The following is an 18,692-nucleotide window of genomic DNA, read 5'->3' as shown; positions in this document are numbered from 1 at the left end:
AAATCCTATCTTTGTTGTACCACAACAACGGTATGTGTCTTTATCGCTTTACACGCCTGCTCCCAGCTGTGCCTGGCTGCAGGTAGAGTCTTCTATCACGCGTTCACACTCACACACAAAGTTAGCAGGACTGTTTCATTGACATCCTGATGTGTCTCTCCTCCAGGCTGTGAGTGGAGAAGTGAAGGATCCTTCAGTTTAATGGATGGTATTTATAACTGTTCTTCCAACTCTATGGCAGTCTTCTACGTGTGCACTCTGCTGCGTGTGCATTTGTGTCTGTGTGTGTTTCTGCCTTCGCCTCCACTGTCAGGTCTAGCACTTGTCCAAAGTGTGTGTTTTTCAAAAATATATGCAAAGCTGCAGTGAATTTAGTCTTTGGATACCTTTGTGTGTGTGTGTGTGTGTGTGTGTGTGTGTCTGTATAGCAGAGTGTTTTGCAGCATTTATAGCATCTCCAAGTAATGTCTAAGCATGCTTTGCAAGTTGATGATGTTAAAGCAGATTGTTTGAAAAGGTGTTTTCCATGACAGGTGCAACTATTCATTCGGGGTTATGAATAATTATCATGTCGACACGCTGGTTTCTGCGCTCGCACTGAAACGCTGAGACTTGTCAATTTATGTTTCTCACTACGTTATGTGACACACGCTTGTTAGCCTGTAGCCACACAGTGGGCTCTTTGATGACCGTCGTCTTTGCACTGTTGCCATTTTGATAACAACACACAGTTGGGAGTAGAGAACATGCCACATGTTAAACTTTGGTTCCATCTGGACTCGGTTACTGACGCTGTATGTGTTGGTTTCCTGACGGAGCATGCATACTGTGGTGCTTTTTTGTCAACAAATCCCCAAAAAAGACAGAAACAGACAATGAATCCTACTAACAAGTGTTGTCTGCGTATCCAAAGTCTGATATAGCGTATTCCTCTGTGTCTAGACCTCAAATGTTGTGCAAAGACAGTTAAAAACACAGCAGTGAGCCACTCCGTTCCACTGGGTGACATTTTTCCCTCCTTATGATGAACATATTCACCGTAGTTCATTTTCAGTCAATCCAACGCACTCCGTCCTCACTCGAGCGCCACATGTTCATTAATCCGCAGCTGAAACATTGTCCTCAATCAATGCTCCTCCGTTTTGAGTAATTTAATGAAGAACTTCAGCGCCCTGCTGTTTTTGGAGATGACTTACTGGAAATAAAACAATATATTGTGAGACATTTTTGAATAATTACGGCTTCGGTAGTAACAAATGAGCTTTGGGCTTAGAGCCACAGACAGGGTAAGGAAGTCAGAAATATTAAGAGATGGACTCACACATTGTTGGTTTTGGTCTGTCAGTGGGATCATGAACAGTAAGAAACATGTAGTATAGCCAGCCTTGCTCTTTATCTACATCTCAGTTATGGTCTTAGCTTGTTGTTAATGCCACTCTGTCATATATGCACGTTACTGCGAAGACCTGGTGTGCCATTTAAAATAAGTAAATAAACAAGAGCCAGTAATTTAATGACGTGGGTGGATATATTACGAAATGATTAAACTGTTAATTATACTCATCAGCACATGCGGGTCCTGGTTAGCTGTGATATTAACGATGACAGCACGTGAGTGGGTGGGGTTCGGGGGACCTCAGATGCAGTCCTGTGTGTCTAGGGCGTTCTAGTTGGCCCATCAGGTGCAGCGCTGACCCCCACACGTCTGCTCCCAGTGCATCTGTCCCTTCACGAGGAGGCACAGTCTGTCTGAGCCAGGCTTATTATAGTAAGATAGATCCGGCGAGCTTCGTGCAGCTGTGGCCTTCGTCTCCTGTGGCCGTCTGGAATGTGTGACACAAGACCACCGCTCCCAAACTAAGTATGAATTCATGTGAAGGAAATGATTGCCCGATGATGATTACAGTCTTCGCACCCGTGTCTAAAATGTGAGATAAATCTAACCAGGCACCTCTCGTCTTCTCTCACGCGCCTTCATTTGTGTTCTTATGTCTTCACAAGGCTCCATGTCTCTGCGATGAGGCTTTTTTGAGCATTGCATTTATGTTCAGCATGTCTAACACTTTAACACTTCACATGACTTGTATATCATTTGACTCGACTGGGGTGTAGTTGGTTGTAGCCTCCACATTTGTGGATTGTGCAGAGCGTATATGTGAAACAGACACCTTTTTAGACACTTCATGAATGACTTAATGCAGGGAGGACATCTTTGTTGCTAGGCAGCAGGTGAGGAGGCTCCTCACTTTCTGCTTTATTTAACCTGTGAGGTTTGTCGGTGATTCTAGAGAGCATCTGGACTGAGAGACAGTAACCCTTAGACCTCCAGGTGACTGTAGAGGAGCTCGTGGTCCACTGTTTGGTTGTCTTGTGAGTGACAGCCGGTTGTCCTCTCGAGCACCGCATTGACCTTTTCGCTTTTCTTTTCTCCTCTTCCATCTTCTTCTTCCTTCATCCGTCTCTCAATCATTCTGTCTACATTTCTATCTATTTCCACGCCACATAATCTTCCTCTCCATATCTCTATTTCTCTCCATTTCATCACCATTGTGTAGGTGTTCCAGTCAACAGTCGCGTCTCCTCCAAAATCCAGCAGTTGCTCAACACTCTGAAGAGACCGAAGCGGCCGCCGTTGCGAGAGTTCTTTGTCGACGACTTCGAGGAGCTTTTGGATGGTAAGCTGCCCTGAAACTAATTACATGGCTTCTATTAAATCAATAATTCATGAAAAAGAAAAGCATCCATCTTTCTGTGCTGCGATCAGCATACTGATCAGAGATTTCAGCAGTTAAAGGCTGTATGTGATTCAAACACTCTTTTGAGTGCGTCAGCCACGTCAGCTTTAAGAATTTGTCAAATTTCCTTCAGCGGAGTTTTCCAGCTTCCACCGAGATAAAGAATGTCCTGTTGCCCTCGCCACGCCTCACAAATACACAGTCGGGGAACACTTTTAGATCAGCGGTGGTCATTTTGTCTCTTGGTGGAGCTTAGACCACCAGGTGTGTTAAGGGAGTGGTTAGGGAATCCAGAAACACACACACAGTGGACCAGCCCTGTCCAACCATTTCCTCCATTCCAACCAGCCCATCGTGGGTTTCGGCTGGCTCTCTGCCAGGCTGAATAAACACGATGAAAATAGAAAAGCGGCAGGAATAGTAATGCATCAGCAGGAAAACACACAGAGCTGAAAATGGCAACAGGCTTGACACCATTTGTCAAGGATAGAGGTGTTTTATTTGGCGGGGGACATCTTGCCAGCTCAGTTTAAGCATTCCTGAATTCCTCTTACCGGAGTTCAGGAGAGTTTGAGGGGAGAATAGTGATGGAGAGATGGAAGTCAAATCAAAGAGCAAGCATGGTGCTAGGAGGGAGGGAAGGTGAAGGATAAAGGGAGCTACAGCTTATTGAAAGGCGCAGGTATCTCTAAGTTTCTAAGGAATTGGTATCTGAGGCAGCTAAGACTGATAAGGACAGAACCCAGCTCACATTTAATCCTCCAGCTTCCGCTGTCTTTCAGTCCTCACACTCCTTTAACACAGTTGTATTATTGAGAAACTCACCATTTATTTGTAAATCACTCAACCAAAAACTTTGAACCACCCCTCACTCTGGTGTCCCCATTCTCCTCCCCATTTAGTTCAGCAGCCAGACCCCAACCAGCCAAAGCCAGAAGGCCAGCACATGAGTGCCCTGGAAGGAGAGCCTCTCGGGGTGGTCAACAACTGGCCTCCCTCCTTGCCAGCAGCCTTACAACGGTGGGGCACGACTCAGCCCAAGAGCCCCTGTCTAACGGGACTCGACAATGCTGGCAAGCCGGTCTACACACTCACCTATGGTAGGTATGGTAGGAGATGGAAAAGCAGTATCACCTCTTGTCATGCGTTCTATCTGGGTTTTCTCTGTAGAAATAATGGACAAGGAAGTGCCTGCGTCTGTCTTTTACATACGCTATTTTGTAATCTGCTGCTGTTATCAGCTGTTGTGTGTGTGTTTTTATGTGGATCTGGGGGTTGTTGAATCAAATTAAATATTTGACACTGGACGTTCACCTCTGCAGGTAAACTATGGACCCGCAGTCAGAAACTGGCCTACACGCTTCTTAACAAGCTGAGCACCAGAAATGAGCCTCTGCTCGTGCCCGGCGACAGGGTAAGTCGTGAGACGAAGGTGTGTTCGGTGGTGGTCACTTCTATGATACATTCCTTGTTGCATTTTAGGTATTTGGCTGAAGCTCCGAAACCAATATTCAGCAAGTGCGAGTTTGTATTTCCCTGGACATGAAGTGTTGAAAATGAAATGGGGAAATGTTGATGGCTAGAAGGTCTTATTATCAAGTATTTGATATTTCAGATTTTAAAAAAGGCTGCAGTTTTCAACCATCAAGGTCTTATGTGATTTCTTTATAACATCACAAGCTCATTACTTGTGAAAGGAAGCAAATGTTTGCTCCCATGACACATTCTACACACCATGCCCCTTGCCTCCTATACTTAAACTCAAAACAGGAACTGCATAGCATCCTACTGTAACATATTGTGTCTGCGTTACACCTGTAGGTTGCACTTGTTTTCCCCAACAACGACCCAGTGATGTTCATAGTGGCCTTCTACGGCTGTCTCCTGGCAGAGCTGGTACCTGTGCCCATCGAAGTGCCGCTGACCAGAAAGGTAAAGGCAAATACAGTCTCCTGGGAACGTGTGGACGTGTTTCGTGTGAGCTGGTCTACATAAACACAGAGGAGCACTAGTGACGCCTGCTGGACAATTGAACCCTAATGAGAGTGTTTTAAAGTTGTGCACAGTTGCTTCAATGTAGATGTCTACGATTTATTCCAATCTCCCAGAACATCTTCCATGATAACAAACGCAGCAGCAGCATTTTCTGTTGAATGTTCAAATTTTGTTGTGATGCATCCCAGTTTCCAGCACATTGTCAACTCAAACTGAACCAAATCCACCCACGTTAGTCAGACAGTCTGAATATTTATGCCTGTTCTTGTTTGCAGTTCCAGTCAAAATATTAGATCACAGGCCAACTGTTCTTGGGAGTCGGACTCATTTTTGCTTTCTCTCTCTTTCAATCGTTTTGCTGCTTTTTCTCTCCCCTTTCTCCTCCTGATTCTGTTTTGATGCTACCCAGTATCTCACATTTTGTTCCTGCTTTTGTTCAGCGTGAATCTGTCTGTAATTCCTGCTACGAATGGGCTTTGACGCTCCGCAGTAGAGTTTTTAATGGTGATTAGCCTTCAATCTGCGTTCTTACCTGCTGCTTCTCTGATGTGCAGTGCTCTGAAGTTTCTTCTTCAGTCATCGTCCTTCTTTCTCTCCAGGACACAGTTCCCACATTCCCTCAGAGCATCTCTCCTCAAAGCCTTCCAGTTCTGAATTTTCTCTCTCTTGATGATTGTTGTGTGACAGACACTGATTGCCAAAGTTTTTGCCACTATGAACTGTCATCCTCTTTGGTCCCCCAGGATGCAGGGAGTCAACAGATTGGCTTTCTGTTGGGCAGCTGCGGCGTCACGTTGGCATTAACCACCGACGCCTGTCAGAAAGGCTTGCCCAAAGCACAAACGGGGGAGGTAGCCACTTTCAAAGGTACACGCTCTCCTTTTGACTCTCTGTCTGTATCGTTACATTTGGTTTGAACTGACTTCATGCCTCCGTCTCTGCAGGCTGGCCACGGTTGCTGTGGTTTGTGACAGATGGAAAACATGTTGTGAAGCCTCCGAAAGACTGGCATCCTCCGATACGGGAAGCCAGTAATGACATAGCTTACATAGAGGTAAGTGTGGTTTCATTGATGTAACCAGTGAAGAAAATATAGATTGGTTGTATTTTAATTCACATTTGATATATTTAAAAAAAATGTTTTTTTGGGCTATAAATCTTTAGCTTTTCTTTTTCATATAATCCATGTCAAATGTTTTTCCTTGTTTCCTTCGTCCAGTATAAAACCAGCAAGGAAGGAAGCACCATGGGGATCACAGTGTCTCATTCAGCCATGCTGGCCCACTGTCACGCCCTCACACAGGCCTGCGGCTACACTGAAGGTAAGGAGGACGGACTGCATGAACCTACTTTTGAATCTATGATATTATAGATTTGTTTTTCTTCGCGTTGCTCACACATCTCATCGGAGTATAATTACAGTCTGGTTTGATAAATGCAGCCGCTCAGCTGGTTGTGTTTCTGTCTGACAACGTAAGGCACCTCCTCTCCTCCAGTGTCCTAGTTTTGCTGTAAATAACTCCTGACTGCACCAGCAGCCCCCAGAGACTCTCCAGGTCTGTTTCTGAAACTTAGTTTGGTGCTTCACTGAATACAATACTGCCGCAATCAGGATGTATTCATCATTACGGAGCTTGTTTTGTATTAAAAGTAACTGGATGTTGTGCGATTGCTTTCGTACAGAATATGAATGTCAGATTAAATGTATCGAACCGTAATCTTGGCAAAATCTCTTTTTTTAATTGCAGCTGAGACGATAACCAATGTCCTGGACTTCAAGAGAGAAGCAGGATTATGGCACGGCGTTCTTACTGTGAGTGGTGTTGAACCATGTGGTTAAGCTAATCGGAGGGTTATGTAACAATTCATTCTAATGTAATCCTGAAACACAACTCAAGAGTTTGAAACCTGTAAAAGTATTCTGTTTCTTCGAACACATCCTCAAACCAGCTCTGGTTCCAAACATGCTGTGGAAGTTACACGTTCAAACTCCTGAAAATGAAACGGTAGCGCACACCATGTTTTCTTCATGCGCTTAGCACGAAGTGATAAGATCTCGTCGTGACTCGCAGCTGGTTTACAGTGACATCATGTAGTTATGATACATTTCAGACATAGTTTGGTGCGTGAGCGTTGCTCGTCTGTTCTCTTGGCAGAGCGTCATGAATCGGATGCACGTGATCAGCATTCCTTACTCCCTGATGAAAGTCAACCCCCTCTCCTGGATACAGAAGGTTCACACGTACAAAGGTGAGGATCGATCCAGCTTGGCATCTGTCACTTTTCACCGTTACTCTTCTCGTTGCCTCTCAGCCCAATGAAGAGGGAACTAATCTGTAATCCTAAACAAGAGCCCATTTGACTTTTAGAGAGAGTCTGTTTTAATTCTCACTGCACGTCCGAGCCATAGACCGAGCTTTGCTGAGTCACCTGTTGGCAACTGAGTCAGACTGTGCTTCTATTTGCTGTCAGATTTTGTGATCTGCGATTGGCCGTCAGGCTGAATGACAGGGATGTTGATTGGGTGATTGTCTTGTGAGCCTGTCTCTTTGTCTTCGTGTCTCTGTTGCACAGCGAGGGTTGCAGTGGTGAAGTCGAGGGACATGCACTGGTCTCTGCTGGCCCAGAGAGACCAAAGAGACATCAGCCTGAGCTCCCTGCGCATGCTCATCGTAGCCGACGGAGCTAACCCATGTGAGTCCACCTGCAGATTCTCACTCAATAAACCCTGAAGCCACAAGAGATTATCATTGATTTGTTGTGTTTGCTCGTATATGGTTGACTGTCTCTGTATGTGTGCATGTATGCGTTATCACAGGGTCGATATCCTCCTGCGACGCCTTCCTCAACGTGTTTCAGGCACGTGGGCTGCGACCTGAGGTGATCTGTCCATGTGCCTGCTCTTCAGAAGCCATGACTGTCGCCATCCGCAGGTGAGCTGCCGTTATTGCACCGTACAAGAACAACAGCAACCTGCCGCCGCTTTTCCTTACCGCGCTATTAAATCCCACTGCGTTACATTTGCTGGATACTGCAGGGAGAGGAGGGAGATTTGTGCTTTTTTTTTTTAACACGGAGACGAAGTGTAGGATGTCTCAGCTTTTTGCTGATCACAGAGCTTAGTCATGGAGAAGGATTAGGGTGACAGGCAGACTAAAACAAATACGCTTTAAATAAGCAATTTTTGAATGAGAAAGGCCTTTTTTGAGAAATATGTCAGTCTGGAAATGTTCTAATGGATCCAGAGACTGTATCTCACAGAGTCACATGGTTTTCATATTTTACCAAAACCGTATGCCTCATTTGAAGGTGTCAGTACTGCTGCAATGGAGAGAATATACTAAGGCAGTGGATGGCTCAGTTTAACAAAAGCTGTATTGACGAACTAAGATAGAACTGGCACCATATGTTTCGTTTGCCAGAAGGGCAGAGGAAATGAAGAGGAATGAGAGACAGCTGTCTTTAACTGCAAGTCTTTCCATGTTCACGAATAACGAGTGTAATTTAAATGATGTCTTGCAGACCCCCAGAAATGGGTGTTCCTCCTCCGGGGAAGGCGGTGCTGTCTATGGGTGGGCTGAGCCACAGTGTGATCCGTGTGGACACGGAGGAGAAACTCTCTGTCCTTACAGTGCAGGATGTGGGACAGGTCATGCCTGGAGGTAAGTACACTGCGCTGCTCATTAACACTTTGCTGCTGTAAATGAGTTTAATGCTGGAGATTAAGATGAAAGATGGAATTTTGATATGAACAGAACTGTGTTTAGACATCTGCCTTAAATGTAAATGTTGTTGTTCCTGATGTCCCACCCTCCTGTCATCACTGTGTGTCTCCAGCTCTGGTTTGTGTGGTGCGGGTGGAGGGGACACCCTATCTCTGTCAGACAGACGAGGTTGGAGAGATCTGCGTGAGCTCAGGTAGCACGGGCATAGCTTACTACGGCCTCCCGGGCATGACCAAGAACATCTTTGAGGTCAGTGTCTTATTTCTGGAATTTCAAACACATGCAGAGTGCAAAAGCGTTTGTCTACTTCCACCTATAGAGATATTTTGCACTTCGTTCACACATTTGAACAGTGCTATGTTTATTTGCAGACCATCCCAGTAACATCATCTGGGATCCCCATCAGCACCAGACCATTTACCAGGACCTCACTGCTTGGCTTTGTGGGGCCGGTAAGTTCCACCTCATTATTATTTTACTTTGATGTCTTATAGCATTAAGATAACCCTGTTTAACATATGAGTTGTGGTATGTTGTAGCGTTGGCAGCACAAGCAACTAGAAGGAACTTTCATTTTGTGTCGGTTTTTGCGGATCCTGTGGACATTGGCGGCAGTGTGTCCATGAGCATCCCCCGGCTCCATCACTGTCCCTTTTAGTTCCTTGGTTAATTCTTTTCTTTTTCTCTAACCACAAAATATAAAATACAAAGTGAAAGAGTTCTTTTGAGGAACCTTTTGAGGTCTTCAATGTCTAAAGGTACTGTTACCTCACATGCTCGTTGTATAGATGCACACTGTACTTTAGATTTGGGTCAATGTCGGGATCTACCCATCTAATGTTCTGTGCTTTGTGTTTCCCACCAGGACAGCCTTGTGTTTGTTGTGGGGAAGATGGATGGGCTGATGGTGGTCAGTGGGCGGAGACACAATGCAGATGATGTGGTTGCCACAGCACTGGCAGTGGAGCCCATGAAGTTTGTGTACAGGGGGAGGTAAACGTGGAAGCAAACTTCACACTTCTCTACATATTACTCGTATAGAGAGTCTGTCTAATCTGCACTGTTTTCTAACTCTTGCTTGCAGGACAGCAGCGACTGTGCAGTTTGATTGCACGAGTACAATCCAGCTTTGACAGTGTTTTCTTTTTTAAATGTTGTGTGTTTGCAGGATAGCAGTGTTTTCTGTGTCTGTGCTGCATGACGAGAGGATCATTGTTGTGGCAGAGCAGAGGCCGGACGCCTCTGAGGAAGACAGCTTCCAGTGGATGAGCCGCGTCCTTCAGGTGCTCACTGTCCCTTTTCACATCTTATCACTTGGTCACAGATAATTGGACGGCACCTGCGGGTTTGCAGGTTTTTATTGTAGTGAATGCGAAACAGGTTTGTGTGTCATGCTGCAGAGATGCCGAAAATTCAAACTTCCTCTGCTTGATTTGACAACTTTGCTAATCTCCAGCTCTCCTCTGTTTTTGCATGTATTATCTGTCTGTTTCCAGGCCATAGACAGCATCCACCAGGTCGGGGTGTACTGCCTGGCTCTGGTGCCTGCCAACACGCTTCCTAAGGCTCCTCTGGGCGGCATCCATATATCTGAGACCAAACAGCGCTTCCTGGAGGGCGCCCTGCACCCCTGCAACGTCCTCATGTGCCCTCACACATGCGTCACCAACCTGCCCAAGCCCAGACAAAAACAGCCAGGTAGACCGCCAGATGTCCCAGCACGGATCGAGTTTCGAGAAAGAAATGTCTCGTAAAAACTCGTTCACGTAATTTCTTCATTTCTTTTACTGCGGTGTTTAACTTCACTGGATGTGGTTGTGTTTGACAGAGGTCGGTCCTGCTTCTATGATAGTGGGCAACCTGGTGGCAGGCAAGAGGATAGCGCAGGCCTGTGGGAGAGACGTGGGTCAACTCGAGGACAATGACCAGGCACGTAAGGTAGAGAGTCATCCTCATTTCACCCGCTCATCCCCTCCTCACTTACACTGCAGACGCAGGTAAGGATCCATACTGGAGGTACAGCTGAGGGAGAGGCCGTGGTCTTGCCTACCTGCTGACTAAGCTATCTATATGAACGCAGGTGTTGCGTAATTTAGATTCCACTTCCATCACGTATTGCACCGTTACTCTATTAATTCTGCATTGTTTGTGTGGTGATTGATCATTGTCTCAGTTTGTGTTGGTCTTTGCTGTGTGTTATTCTCTGTAGTTAAACGTGCGTGTGTCTCTCTCCCCTCTAGTTCCTGTACATACAGGATGTGCTGCAATGGAGAGCTCAGGCCACTCCAGACCATCCTCTGTTCCTTGTTCTCAATGCTAAGGTACCAGCCATTTTCTTGTACTTTCACCTTTTATGTCTGTTCAGTAAAGATTAGCATAGCAGTGTGAATTAATGTATGTTCTTACCTTTCGCTCCTCAGGGCACGGTGGCTAGTACAGCTTCCTGTCTGCAGCTGCACAAGCGGGCAGAGCGGGTGGCTGCAGCACTGATCGGACGCCTCAACACTGGAGACCATGTAGCACTCGTCTACCCGCCAGGTAAGAGGTGTTACTGCGACTGCGCTACTTGTCAATCAGTTCTGTTCTTCAATGTCACAGCTGTGTCTGTTAATCATAATCACACACCAGAAGAGACTCAGAAGAGTTGTTAATGTTGTTGTAAAGCTTTTTATACTGTCATTTCATCAGTTACAAGGTGTTGAATGCTAACGACTGAGAGTATAAACATTTATGTGTAGGAATCGACCTGATTGCCACTTTCTACGGCTGCCTGTACGCTGGCTGTGTGCCAGTCACTGTCCGACCCCCCCACCCCCAGAACCTGGCGACCACGCTGCCCACCGTCAAGATGATTGTTGAGGTAACAGAGCGTCAGCTGTCCTGCATCATAATGCAAATGTCATAACAATCATTAAACCCGGTGACGGTGTAGTTTGAATTGTAGACAAAGTCAGCTCCGCTCCGTTAGAGAAGCAAATTGTGTGAGTTGAAGTGACGTAATATATATATGTACTAATACTGCAGTGTCTGCGTGTTAAAGGTCAGTAAGTCGGTGTGCATCCTGACCACTCAAGCAATAATGAAGCTGCTTAAATCCAAGGAGGCTGCTGCTGCTGTGGACGTCAAGAGCTGGCCCATGGTGCTGGACACAGGTGGGTTGTACACACATAGCAAGCACAGTTTATGTTCTCGTGTTGCCACCAAAGAGTCGATTTTTAAGTAAAGAAAGGACATGCTCTGGGTTATCCATGCCTGCTTCAAGCTTTTCCTCCTCTCCCTCTCTGTTCATCATCCAGACGACCTCCCCAGGAAGAAGAGTCCCCAGATGTACAAGCCCCCGACCCCGGAAATGTTAGCTTACCTGGACTTCAGTGTGTCCACAACAGGCATTTTAGCAGGAGTCAAAGTAAGTTGAATGTGGAAGGACTCGCATGAGCCACTTGGGTTCTTAATTGGATGTAGCGGTCATGTTGGGATGCTACCAGTCTTTCAGATCGAGATCGTCAATATAGCAATAACATGGTTGCTGTCATTACAAGCTAACGCATAACAAAATAAAAGCTGTAAATTGGGTAAAACTCAGCACATCTAAGCCCACATTTTCCATCTGTAGTTTATTCAAAAAGTGGTTTGTTTTACTTTGCAACAGGGAAACTTTGGATGCAGAAAGTTCTGAGCATCGAGCAACTATTCACCCACTGTTGAGGTGTCCATCAGTAGTATAATGGATCCCCAAAAGCTGAAGGAGTGGTTTTTAAGTGTAATTTTAAGGAACCAGTTTTGATTTTCAGTGTTGTCTCTGTGTGTCACGTCCCCTCCTCTAGATGTCTCACACTGCCACCAGTGCCTTGTGTCGCTCCATCAAACTGCAGTGTGAGCTCTACCCTTCCCGGCAGATCGCCATCTGTCTGGACCCCTACTGCGGCCTGGGCTTCGCTCTCTGGTGCCTGTGCAGGTAAACCAGCATCTCTGAACAAACGAATGACCTGACCTGTGCTGGTAGAAGAAACATTAAGTTATTCTCGAGTGGAGCCTTTTTTCCGACCTGTCGTCCCACTCAGCCTCTATGTTTGTGGTTTCAGTGTGTACTCGGGCCACCAGTCAATCCTGGTTCCCCCTCTGGAGCTGGAGAGCAACGCGTCTCTGTGGCTTGCGGCGGTCAGCCAGTACAAAGTGCGCGTCACCTTCTGCTCGTATTCAGTCATGGAGATGTGCACCAAGGGCCTGGGTTCACAGACGGAAGCACTGCGGGTCAGTTTGTCTCTTCAGGTGTTGAGTGGTGTCACTGGGGGAGCAACAAACTGCAGCATTTTCTCTTAGAAAATACAAGGGTTTCTCTTCAATTATTTTCTTCCATTTCCCTGAGGTGCTCTTGCTACAGCGCTGCGACTATCAACACATAGTCGGGGTCCTGAGGGCTGAAACACTCCCCTGTATCTGTGTGCTGATGACTGTCTGCAGCTCTTGAGACCGGGATTTTCTTTAATGAATCATGTCTCTGGTTTAATGAGTAGAATCAAATCGAATAAAGAAGTTATGTTGTGAATATATCCATTTCATTTCTGTCGTTAGCTCCTAGTTTACATGCACCCACGGTCGCTTTTGCAAATTGAGAAAGAATGTGACATCATTAATATAATCGCAGTGTTTTCACACTTTTTTTAGTTTCTGCTGATCGAACTTCTTCTTTTTTTTCCCATCTCCAGTTGCGGAATGTGAACCTGTCTTGCGTGCGTACGTGCATGGTGGTAGCAGAGGAGAGGCCCCGCATCGCTCTCACTCAGACCTTCTCAAAGATCTTCAAGGACTTGGGGCTTTCACCGCGCGCCGTCAGCACCACCTTCGGCTGCAGGGTGAATGTGGCTATCTGTTTGCAGGTAAGCTGCTGGAGGAGGAGGAGGAGGAGGAGGAGGAGGAGAGGTCCAGAGTCCATGCGGTCGATGTTTTAGGGGGAAAACTGACTGTGAATCTAAACAATTCTGATAATCATCCAAGAAATCCTTGAAAAACACAGGATTGGCAGCTGAGTGGATCTTGGCGTTGATGTAATGCAAGTGGCTTACTAAAAAAATATATTGTTTTCTTTTTTTTACCAACTAATTTGAGGTGGAGGGAAACGTATTAAGCTTTATTTTTCATAGATATAAGATTTTTGAACGATGACAAAAATCTTGTGGCCCTTTGATGTTGTGTTTTATTTGTTTATTCCTATCGCTGGATATTTAGTTTGTGTGTGTGTGTGTGTGTGTGTGTGTATATGTGGATCCAAGTGTATAAATAAGTATCTTTATTTATCTGTCCTGCATTGTCCCGTCAGCCCAACAGGTTAGGGAAACTGGCGTGCGTGCGTGTGCATGTTTTTTTTTTTTAACACACTTAACCTTCATTCACAGATTTTCTCTTTTTTTATTTTTTATTTTTATCTCTGACAAGCTTGAGCTTTACTACTTTTTTACCGCTACTAATTTTAGCCTGAGTCTTGACTGTACCGGCTGGCTCTCAACCGCTGCTTGATGACAGAATCTGTAATTCAGAAATGGCTCAATTAGAATTCAGGTGCATGGCGAAGCTATTGACATTTAATCAAAACAAATGGTGCTCAGATAGAAATGTTCAGACTTTGGGGTGCGCTCTTTTTGTCACAGAAGATAAACATGTGAAGGAAATTAACTGCAGTTCATTAATACTCCCCCCCCCCCCCCCCCACCCCCCCCCCCCCCACCCCCCCCCCCACCCCACCCCATCGTACACTTGTATGCACAAACTGGCAGCATTCGAGCAGCTGGTTTTAACTGTGCTGGTACTTACAATGTCTGTGACTACATGGTTGAGTTTCGGGAAGTCTTAACTGTCGTAGCCCGGCTGGTTGGCTTCTGGCTGACCCCCCCCCACCCCATGCTTTGTATGATACAGTTGTATCATAAGTAGCTTCCACCTCCCCTCCACTCAACATACAGCATTCCTGTCAGGGTTGTAAGAGTTACATTATCAACTCACGTTGCTCTCTGCTTGTTTTCCTCCAGGGCACGGCCGGACCAGACCCCACGACCGTTTATGTTGACATGAGAGCTCTACGACACGACAGGTAGGGGGCGCTGCTGCAGCTGTGTGGACTGAGCACGGACAATAAAGAGTTGTCTTTGAGATGTCAGGGTGGACTTCTGTCACCTGACAGACTGTCGACACAGTCTTATACATTGTGTAATTATAATGCTGGTACATCATTTTGGAGCATATGAATACATTCTTCAAATCTTGAATTGACCCGTTTTGACTGGGTTTTTTTTGTCGTAATTGTCAAGAAATGGAATAAAAATGGAGCTATGAAGTTGCTCATTTTGTCCTTTTATTTCTTAAGGGTTCGCTTGGTAGAGAGAGGGTCGCCACACAGCTTGCCACTGATGGAGTCTGGGAAGGTACGTCATCATGTAAACAAATGAAAACAAATGACCTTACGCTGCTTCAGGGTTTCTTTTTGCTAAAGCTTTGAGATATTGTGGCTGTCTGCTGTTCTAGATCCTCCCAGGAGTGAAGGTGATCATTGCCAACACAGAGACTAAAGGACCCTTGGGAGACTCCCATCTAGGAGAGGTAAGTCACAACGTCATCGGCGTTTTACAGAACCGACTTGTTTCACCGTCGCCTGTTCCACCTGGTTGCGACTCACAATTTACGTGCACTTGTTATCAGGTTACAGTGGGCTTTCTGCTGTAAACTAATCTCTAAAACGTCATATAGATGACGTCATTTAAAAAATCACAACAACCTGGTTTCCTCCAGCTAGATTTCCCTGGCAGAGCGCCGTATACACATAAACGAGTCTCTAATCAGAAGTTTACATGTATGCAGGTGCATGACAAGTCAAGTTTTCAAAGCAGAGAAGAAACAACACAAACATTTTTATTTGTAACTTTATGGCCGATGGAGACCAGTGAATATGTTATTCTCTTTTTATATGAAGGTTGGATAATGGCACACTAGATCCATTACTTTGATTGTGATGTTATTATTGTGTGTGTGTGTGTGTGTGTGTGTGTGTGTGTGTTAGATCTGGGTGAGCAGTCCTCACAATGCCACGGGCTACTACACAGTCTATGGTGAGGAGGCGCTGCACGCTGACCACTTCAACACCAAGCTCAGCTTTGGCGACACGCAGACTGTCTGGGCGAGGACGGGCTACCTGGGCTTCCTGCGGCGCACTGACCTGACGGATGCCAGTGGAGGTGAGTGGAGTCGCTCCAACTCAGTACATTACTTTTGATGTGAGCTGGACTCGTACTTTGATTTTTGGCACCCCAGAAAAAGAAAGATATTTTCTACCTTCTGTTTTTCTCTCAAACATCACCTCAAAACTTGATATATTTAACTTATAAGACATAAATTGATATATCTGAGATTGTGTGTGTGTGTGTGTGTCTCAGAGCGCCATGACGCCCTCTATGTGGTGGGCTCTCTTGATGAGACTCTGGAGCTGAGGGGAATGAGGTATCACCCAATTGACATCGAGACCTCCGTTATCCGTTCTCACAAGAGCATAGCTGAATGGTGAGAAATTTACATCAATACTTTTATTACTGTTTCGTTAAAATGATTCATTATGTAGTCAGACGTGTATTCATTTTATATTCAAAATATAGCTGAGCAACATGAATTCTGACTTCTACACTCATCTTCCTTTTTCCTCTTCTTCTGTCTTTCCCTTATGCTCATCTCATTTTCTCCTCATGCCATCTTTTCTTTTTCCTTTTTTCCGTCCCTGCGTGCACCCTCCACCTCCTACTCCCTCCTTCCAGTGCGGTGTTCACGTGGACCAACCTCCTCGTGGTGGTTGTGGAGCTTGAGGGATCGGAGCAGGAGGCCCTGGACCTGGTGGCCCTGGTCACCAACGTTGTCCTGGAGGAGCACTACCTCATCGTAGGAGTGGTGGTGGTGGTCGACCCCGGCGTCATCCCCATCAACTCCAGAGGGGAGAAGCAACGCATGCACCTCAGAGACGGATTCCTGGCCGACCAGCTGGACCCCATATATGTGGCTTACAACATGTGAGGGCCCTGCTGCAGGAGGGTTACCCCTCCACGTGACTCATCACACAAGAAGAAAAAGCAGGGCAGTAAACGCGGGGCACATAATTGTAGCAGGCCCGGGGTCCGTATGGCTTCTGCTGAAAGAAAGCCAGCTCTTCTTTCCCTCCCACAGAGGGGGAATATGAAAGAAACATGGATGCAAAACTTCACCGCAAAATGGAAAGAAATTCCAGGAGAAATAGGAGCGACACAAACCTCGGGGTTTTTTGTCTCCCTGTGATTTCTAGCCTTCAATTGTTGAAGAGAGTTTTGTATGTATGATAGAGCGTCTGACCCCTTACACCCGGGACACTCAATAGCAGTACAGCAGGTGGCTAAGGTATGATACTACACTGTTCTCCAATATTATGAATGTTCGTTGTGTCTGCTATACACTTGTGCCACACAGACAGGACTGACACCAGCACCCTAACCCTGGTTCAAACTAGCTCTCAACATGTTTCATGTTCACAGAGCCTCCTGTGCCATTGCAGGTCGTATGTTCTTCATAGAAAAAGTCTATCCCGCGTATATCATGTCATTTCCTCTGTGGGAGCAGCCCTTCAGATTACGGCTGCACTCTGAAGTGAACCCTGATATTTGTGTTCAGGCTCAGTTCAGTTCATGTTATTGCATCAACAAAGAGTCACACAGCTGCGGTGTTGGAGGGGCAGCTGGTGTTATTTGTTACTCATCCCGGCAGTGGTACTTCAGTGTGTGGTGTCCGTAACAGAACGTGTAGAAATAATGTCGTGGTTTGACTTCATCTTTTCCTTTCTAAATCTGAAATCTGTAACATAGTTATTGTTTTATCTGAACAAAATGCAATACGAGTGATGTGAAAGATGAATTTTGAATGACTGCAGACAATAAGTGCCGATCGTTCGAAGTCATGAGATGGAGGAATATAATCGTTGCTTACTATTGGCAACGTGCCAAATGATATGAATTAAGCCTTAAGTGTTTTTCCAGATGCCTGATCCTATTCCAGCTCCTGTTTGACTCAATTTTGTGAAGTTGATCAGCTGTTGGATAGGAAGGGCAAATGCAGAGGGGGGTTAGGTATGGTGAATCCTGCTCTTATTGCACCCAAAGTCTTTCATCTTTTTGGCCAAGATGAATATACTTGATCATAACATCAGCCACCACAGACACACTTACTCCATAAATATGTTTAATAATGTCTGTCCCTATTGTTTGTTGTGTTGAATGTGTTTTATGGCGACGGTCTGCAATAAGTTGCAGTTGGTATAGGTTTGACGCAGAATGAAAAATGTGAGTTGCATGTACCATATGATGGCAAGTGTCTAATATGCTAGTAACACCTTGACCTCCCACCTGATCCCATTGACTTTGCAAAGATTCACTTCACTGTATGTTGCTTCTTTTTTCTACGTGCACATCCCTTCAGAAACAGGCTCCGGCCCGCTGTAAGTATGTACAGGTTTTATGTAAATTATTAATAGATGGAGACGACAGGAAGCATAACACAAAGACTGAATCTGGTATGTATGTGAACTTCTCCCTCACAGACAAAACATATTTTAAACGTATTCTTATGTGTGGACATTGGGAAGAGACATGAAAAGCCTTGTAAACATTTTTATAGTAGGAAAGAACAGTGGGAACTTGCCACTTCCGTGATGAGGCGAAGCACACTCCGAGCACAAGGAGAAGACGGTAATGTGGTGGTGACTGCTGAGTCGTCGCATCCTCCAGAGCAAACTTTTGTTGTTAACATATGAAAAGATACATTTGTCTGATATATGGTTAGTTGTCATTATTTTCATAACATGATTTCTTAATGAATAAAAAAGTGCTTTTAACTTGAAATGTGTGTCGTCACTGAACATTCAGGTGTCGTCTTTATTTAAATGCTACAATTTAAGGTCGTAGGGAAAACATATTTCAGTTAAAGCTTCTTGTAAAAATAACGTGCACACGCACCCCCTGATTTGTGGGGACAAGAGTCAATGAGACGTTAAAACACCCACACAGTTCTGAGATCTAATCAGCCAAAATAATTTAAATCTTCTGCACAGCTCAATACGAAGATATTATCACAACCTCATACAGAGTTTTTAGGACTTGTGGTGCAACAGCGAAGCAACTTTTACAGATTCTATATTACTTTGATATATTCTGTCACTATGGCCTACAGATTTAATAGTATA

General features: G+C 45.3%; 1 protein-coding gene across 1 annotated transcript in view; it reads left to right on the top strand.

Annotated features, from left to right (window-relative positions):
* LOC306783470 (disco-interacting protein 2 homolog A-like) overlaps window positions 1-18,345 on the top strand; it is a 66,720-nt gene extending 48,375 nt beyond the window's left edge. Inside the window, 32 exon segments of the mRNA XM_079277122.1 lie at window positions 2,556-2,675; window positions 3,638-3,835; window positions 4,058-4,149; window positions 4,557-4,667; window positions 5,474-5,597; window positions 5,675-5,784; window positions 5,950-6,052; window positions 6,479-6,543; window positions 6,887-6,980; window positions 7,305-7,424; window positions 7,549-7,663; window positions 8,253-8,392; window positions 8,568-8,704; window positions 8,827-8,907; window positions 9,321-9,448; window positions 9,624-9,738; window positions 9,952-10,153; window positions 10,284-10,393; window positions 10,696-10,776; window positions 10,876-10,993; window positions 11,194-11,315; window positions 11,496-11,607; window positions 11,752-11,861; window positions 12,280-12,410; window positions 12,538-12,706; window positions 13,162-13,332; window positions 14,479-14,540; window positions 14,814-14,871; window positions 14,972-15,046; window positions 15,504-15,678; window positions 15,877-16,000; window positions 16,249-18,345. Coding sequence (XP_079133248.1) covers window positions 2,556-2,675; window positions 3,638-3,835; window positions 4,058-4,149; window positions 4,557-4,667; window positions 5,474-5,597; window positions 5,675-5,784; window positions 5,950-6,052; window positions 6,479-6,543; window positions 6,887-6,980; window positions 7,305-7,424; window positions 7,549-7,663; window positions 8,253-8,392; window positions 8,568-8,704; window positions 8,827-8,907; window positions 9,321-9,448; window positions 9,624-9,738; window positions 9,952-10,153; window positions 10,284-10,393; window positions 10,696-10,776; window positions 10,876-10,993; window positions 11,194-11,315; window positions 11,496-11,607; window positions 11,752-11,861; window positions 12,280-12,410; window positions 12,538-12,706; window positions 13,162-13,332; window positions 14,479-14,540; window positions 14,814-14,871; window positions 14,972-15,046; window positions 15,504-15,678; window positions 15,877-16,000; window positions 16,249-16,501 — 3,926 coding nt within the window. The 3' untranslated portion in view covers window positions 16,502-18,345.
* Window positions 18,346-18,692: the final 347 nt, after the last annotated feature.

The sequence above is a fragment of the Melanostigma gelatinosum genome (assembly GCF_949748355.1).
Source record: "Melanostigma gelatinosum genome assembly, chromosome: 10".
NCBI classification, from domain to species: Eukaryota; Metazoa; Chordata; class Actinopteri; order Perciformes; family Zoarcidae; genus Melanostigma; species Melanostigma gelatinosum.
This window is presented reverse-complemented; position numbering and strand designations above follow the sequence as displayed.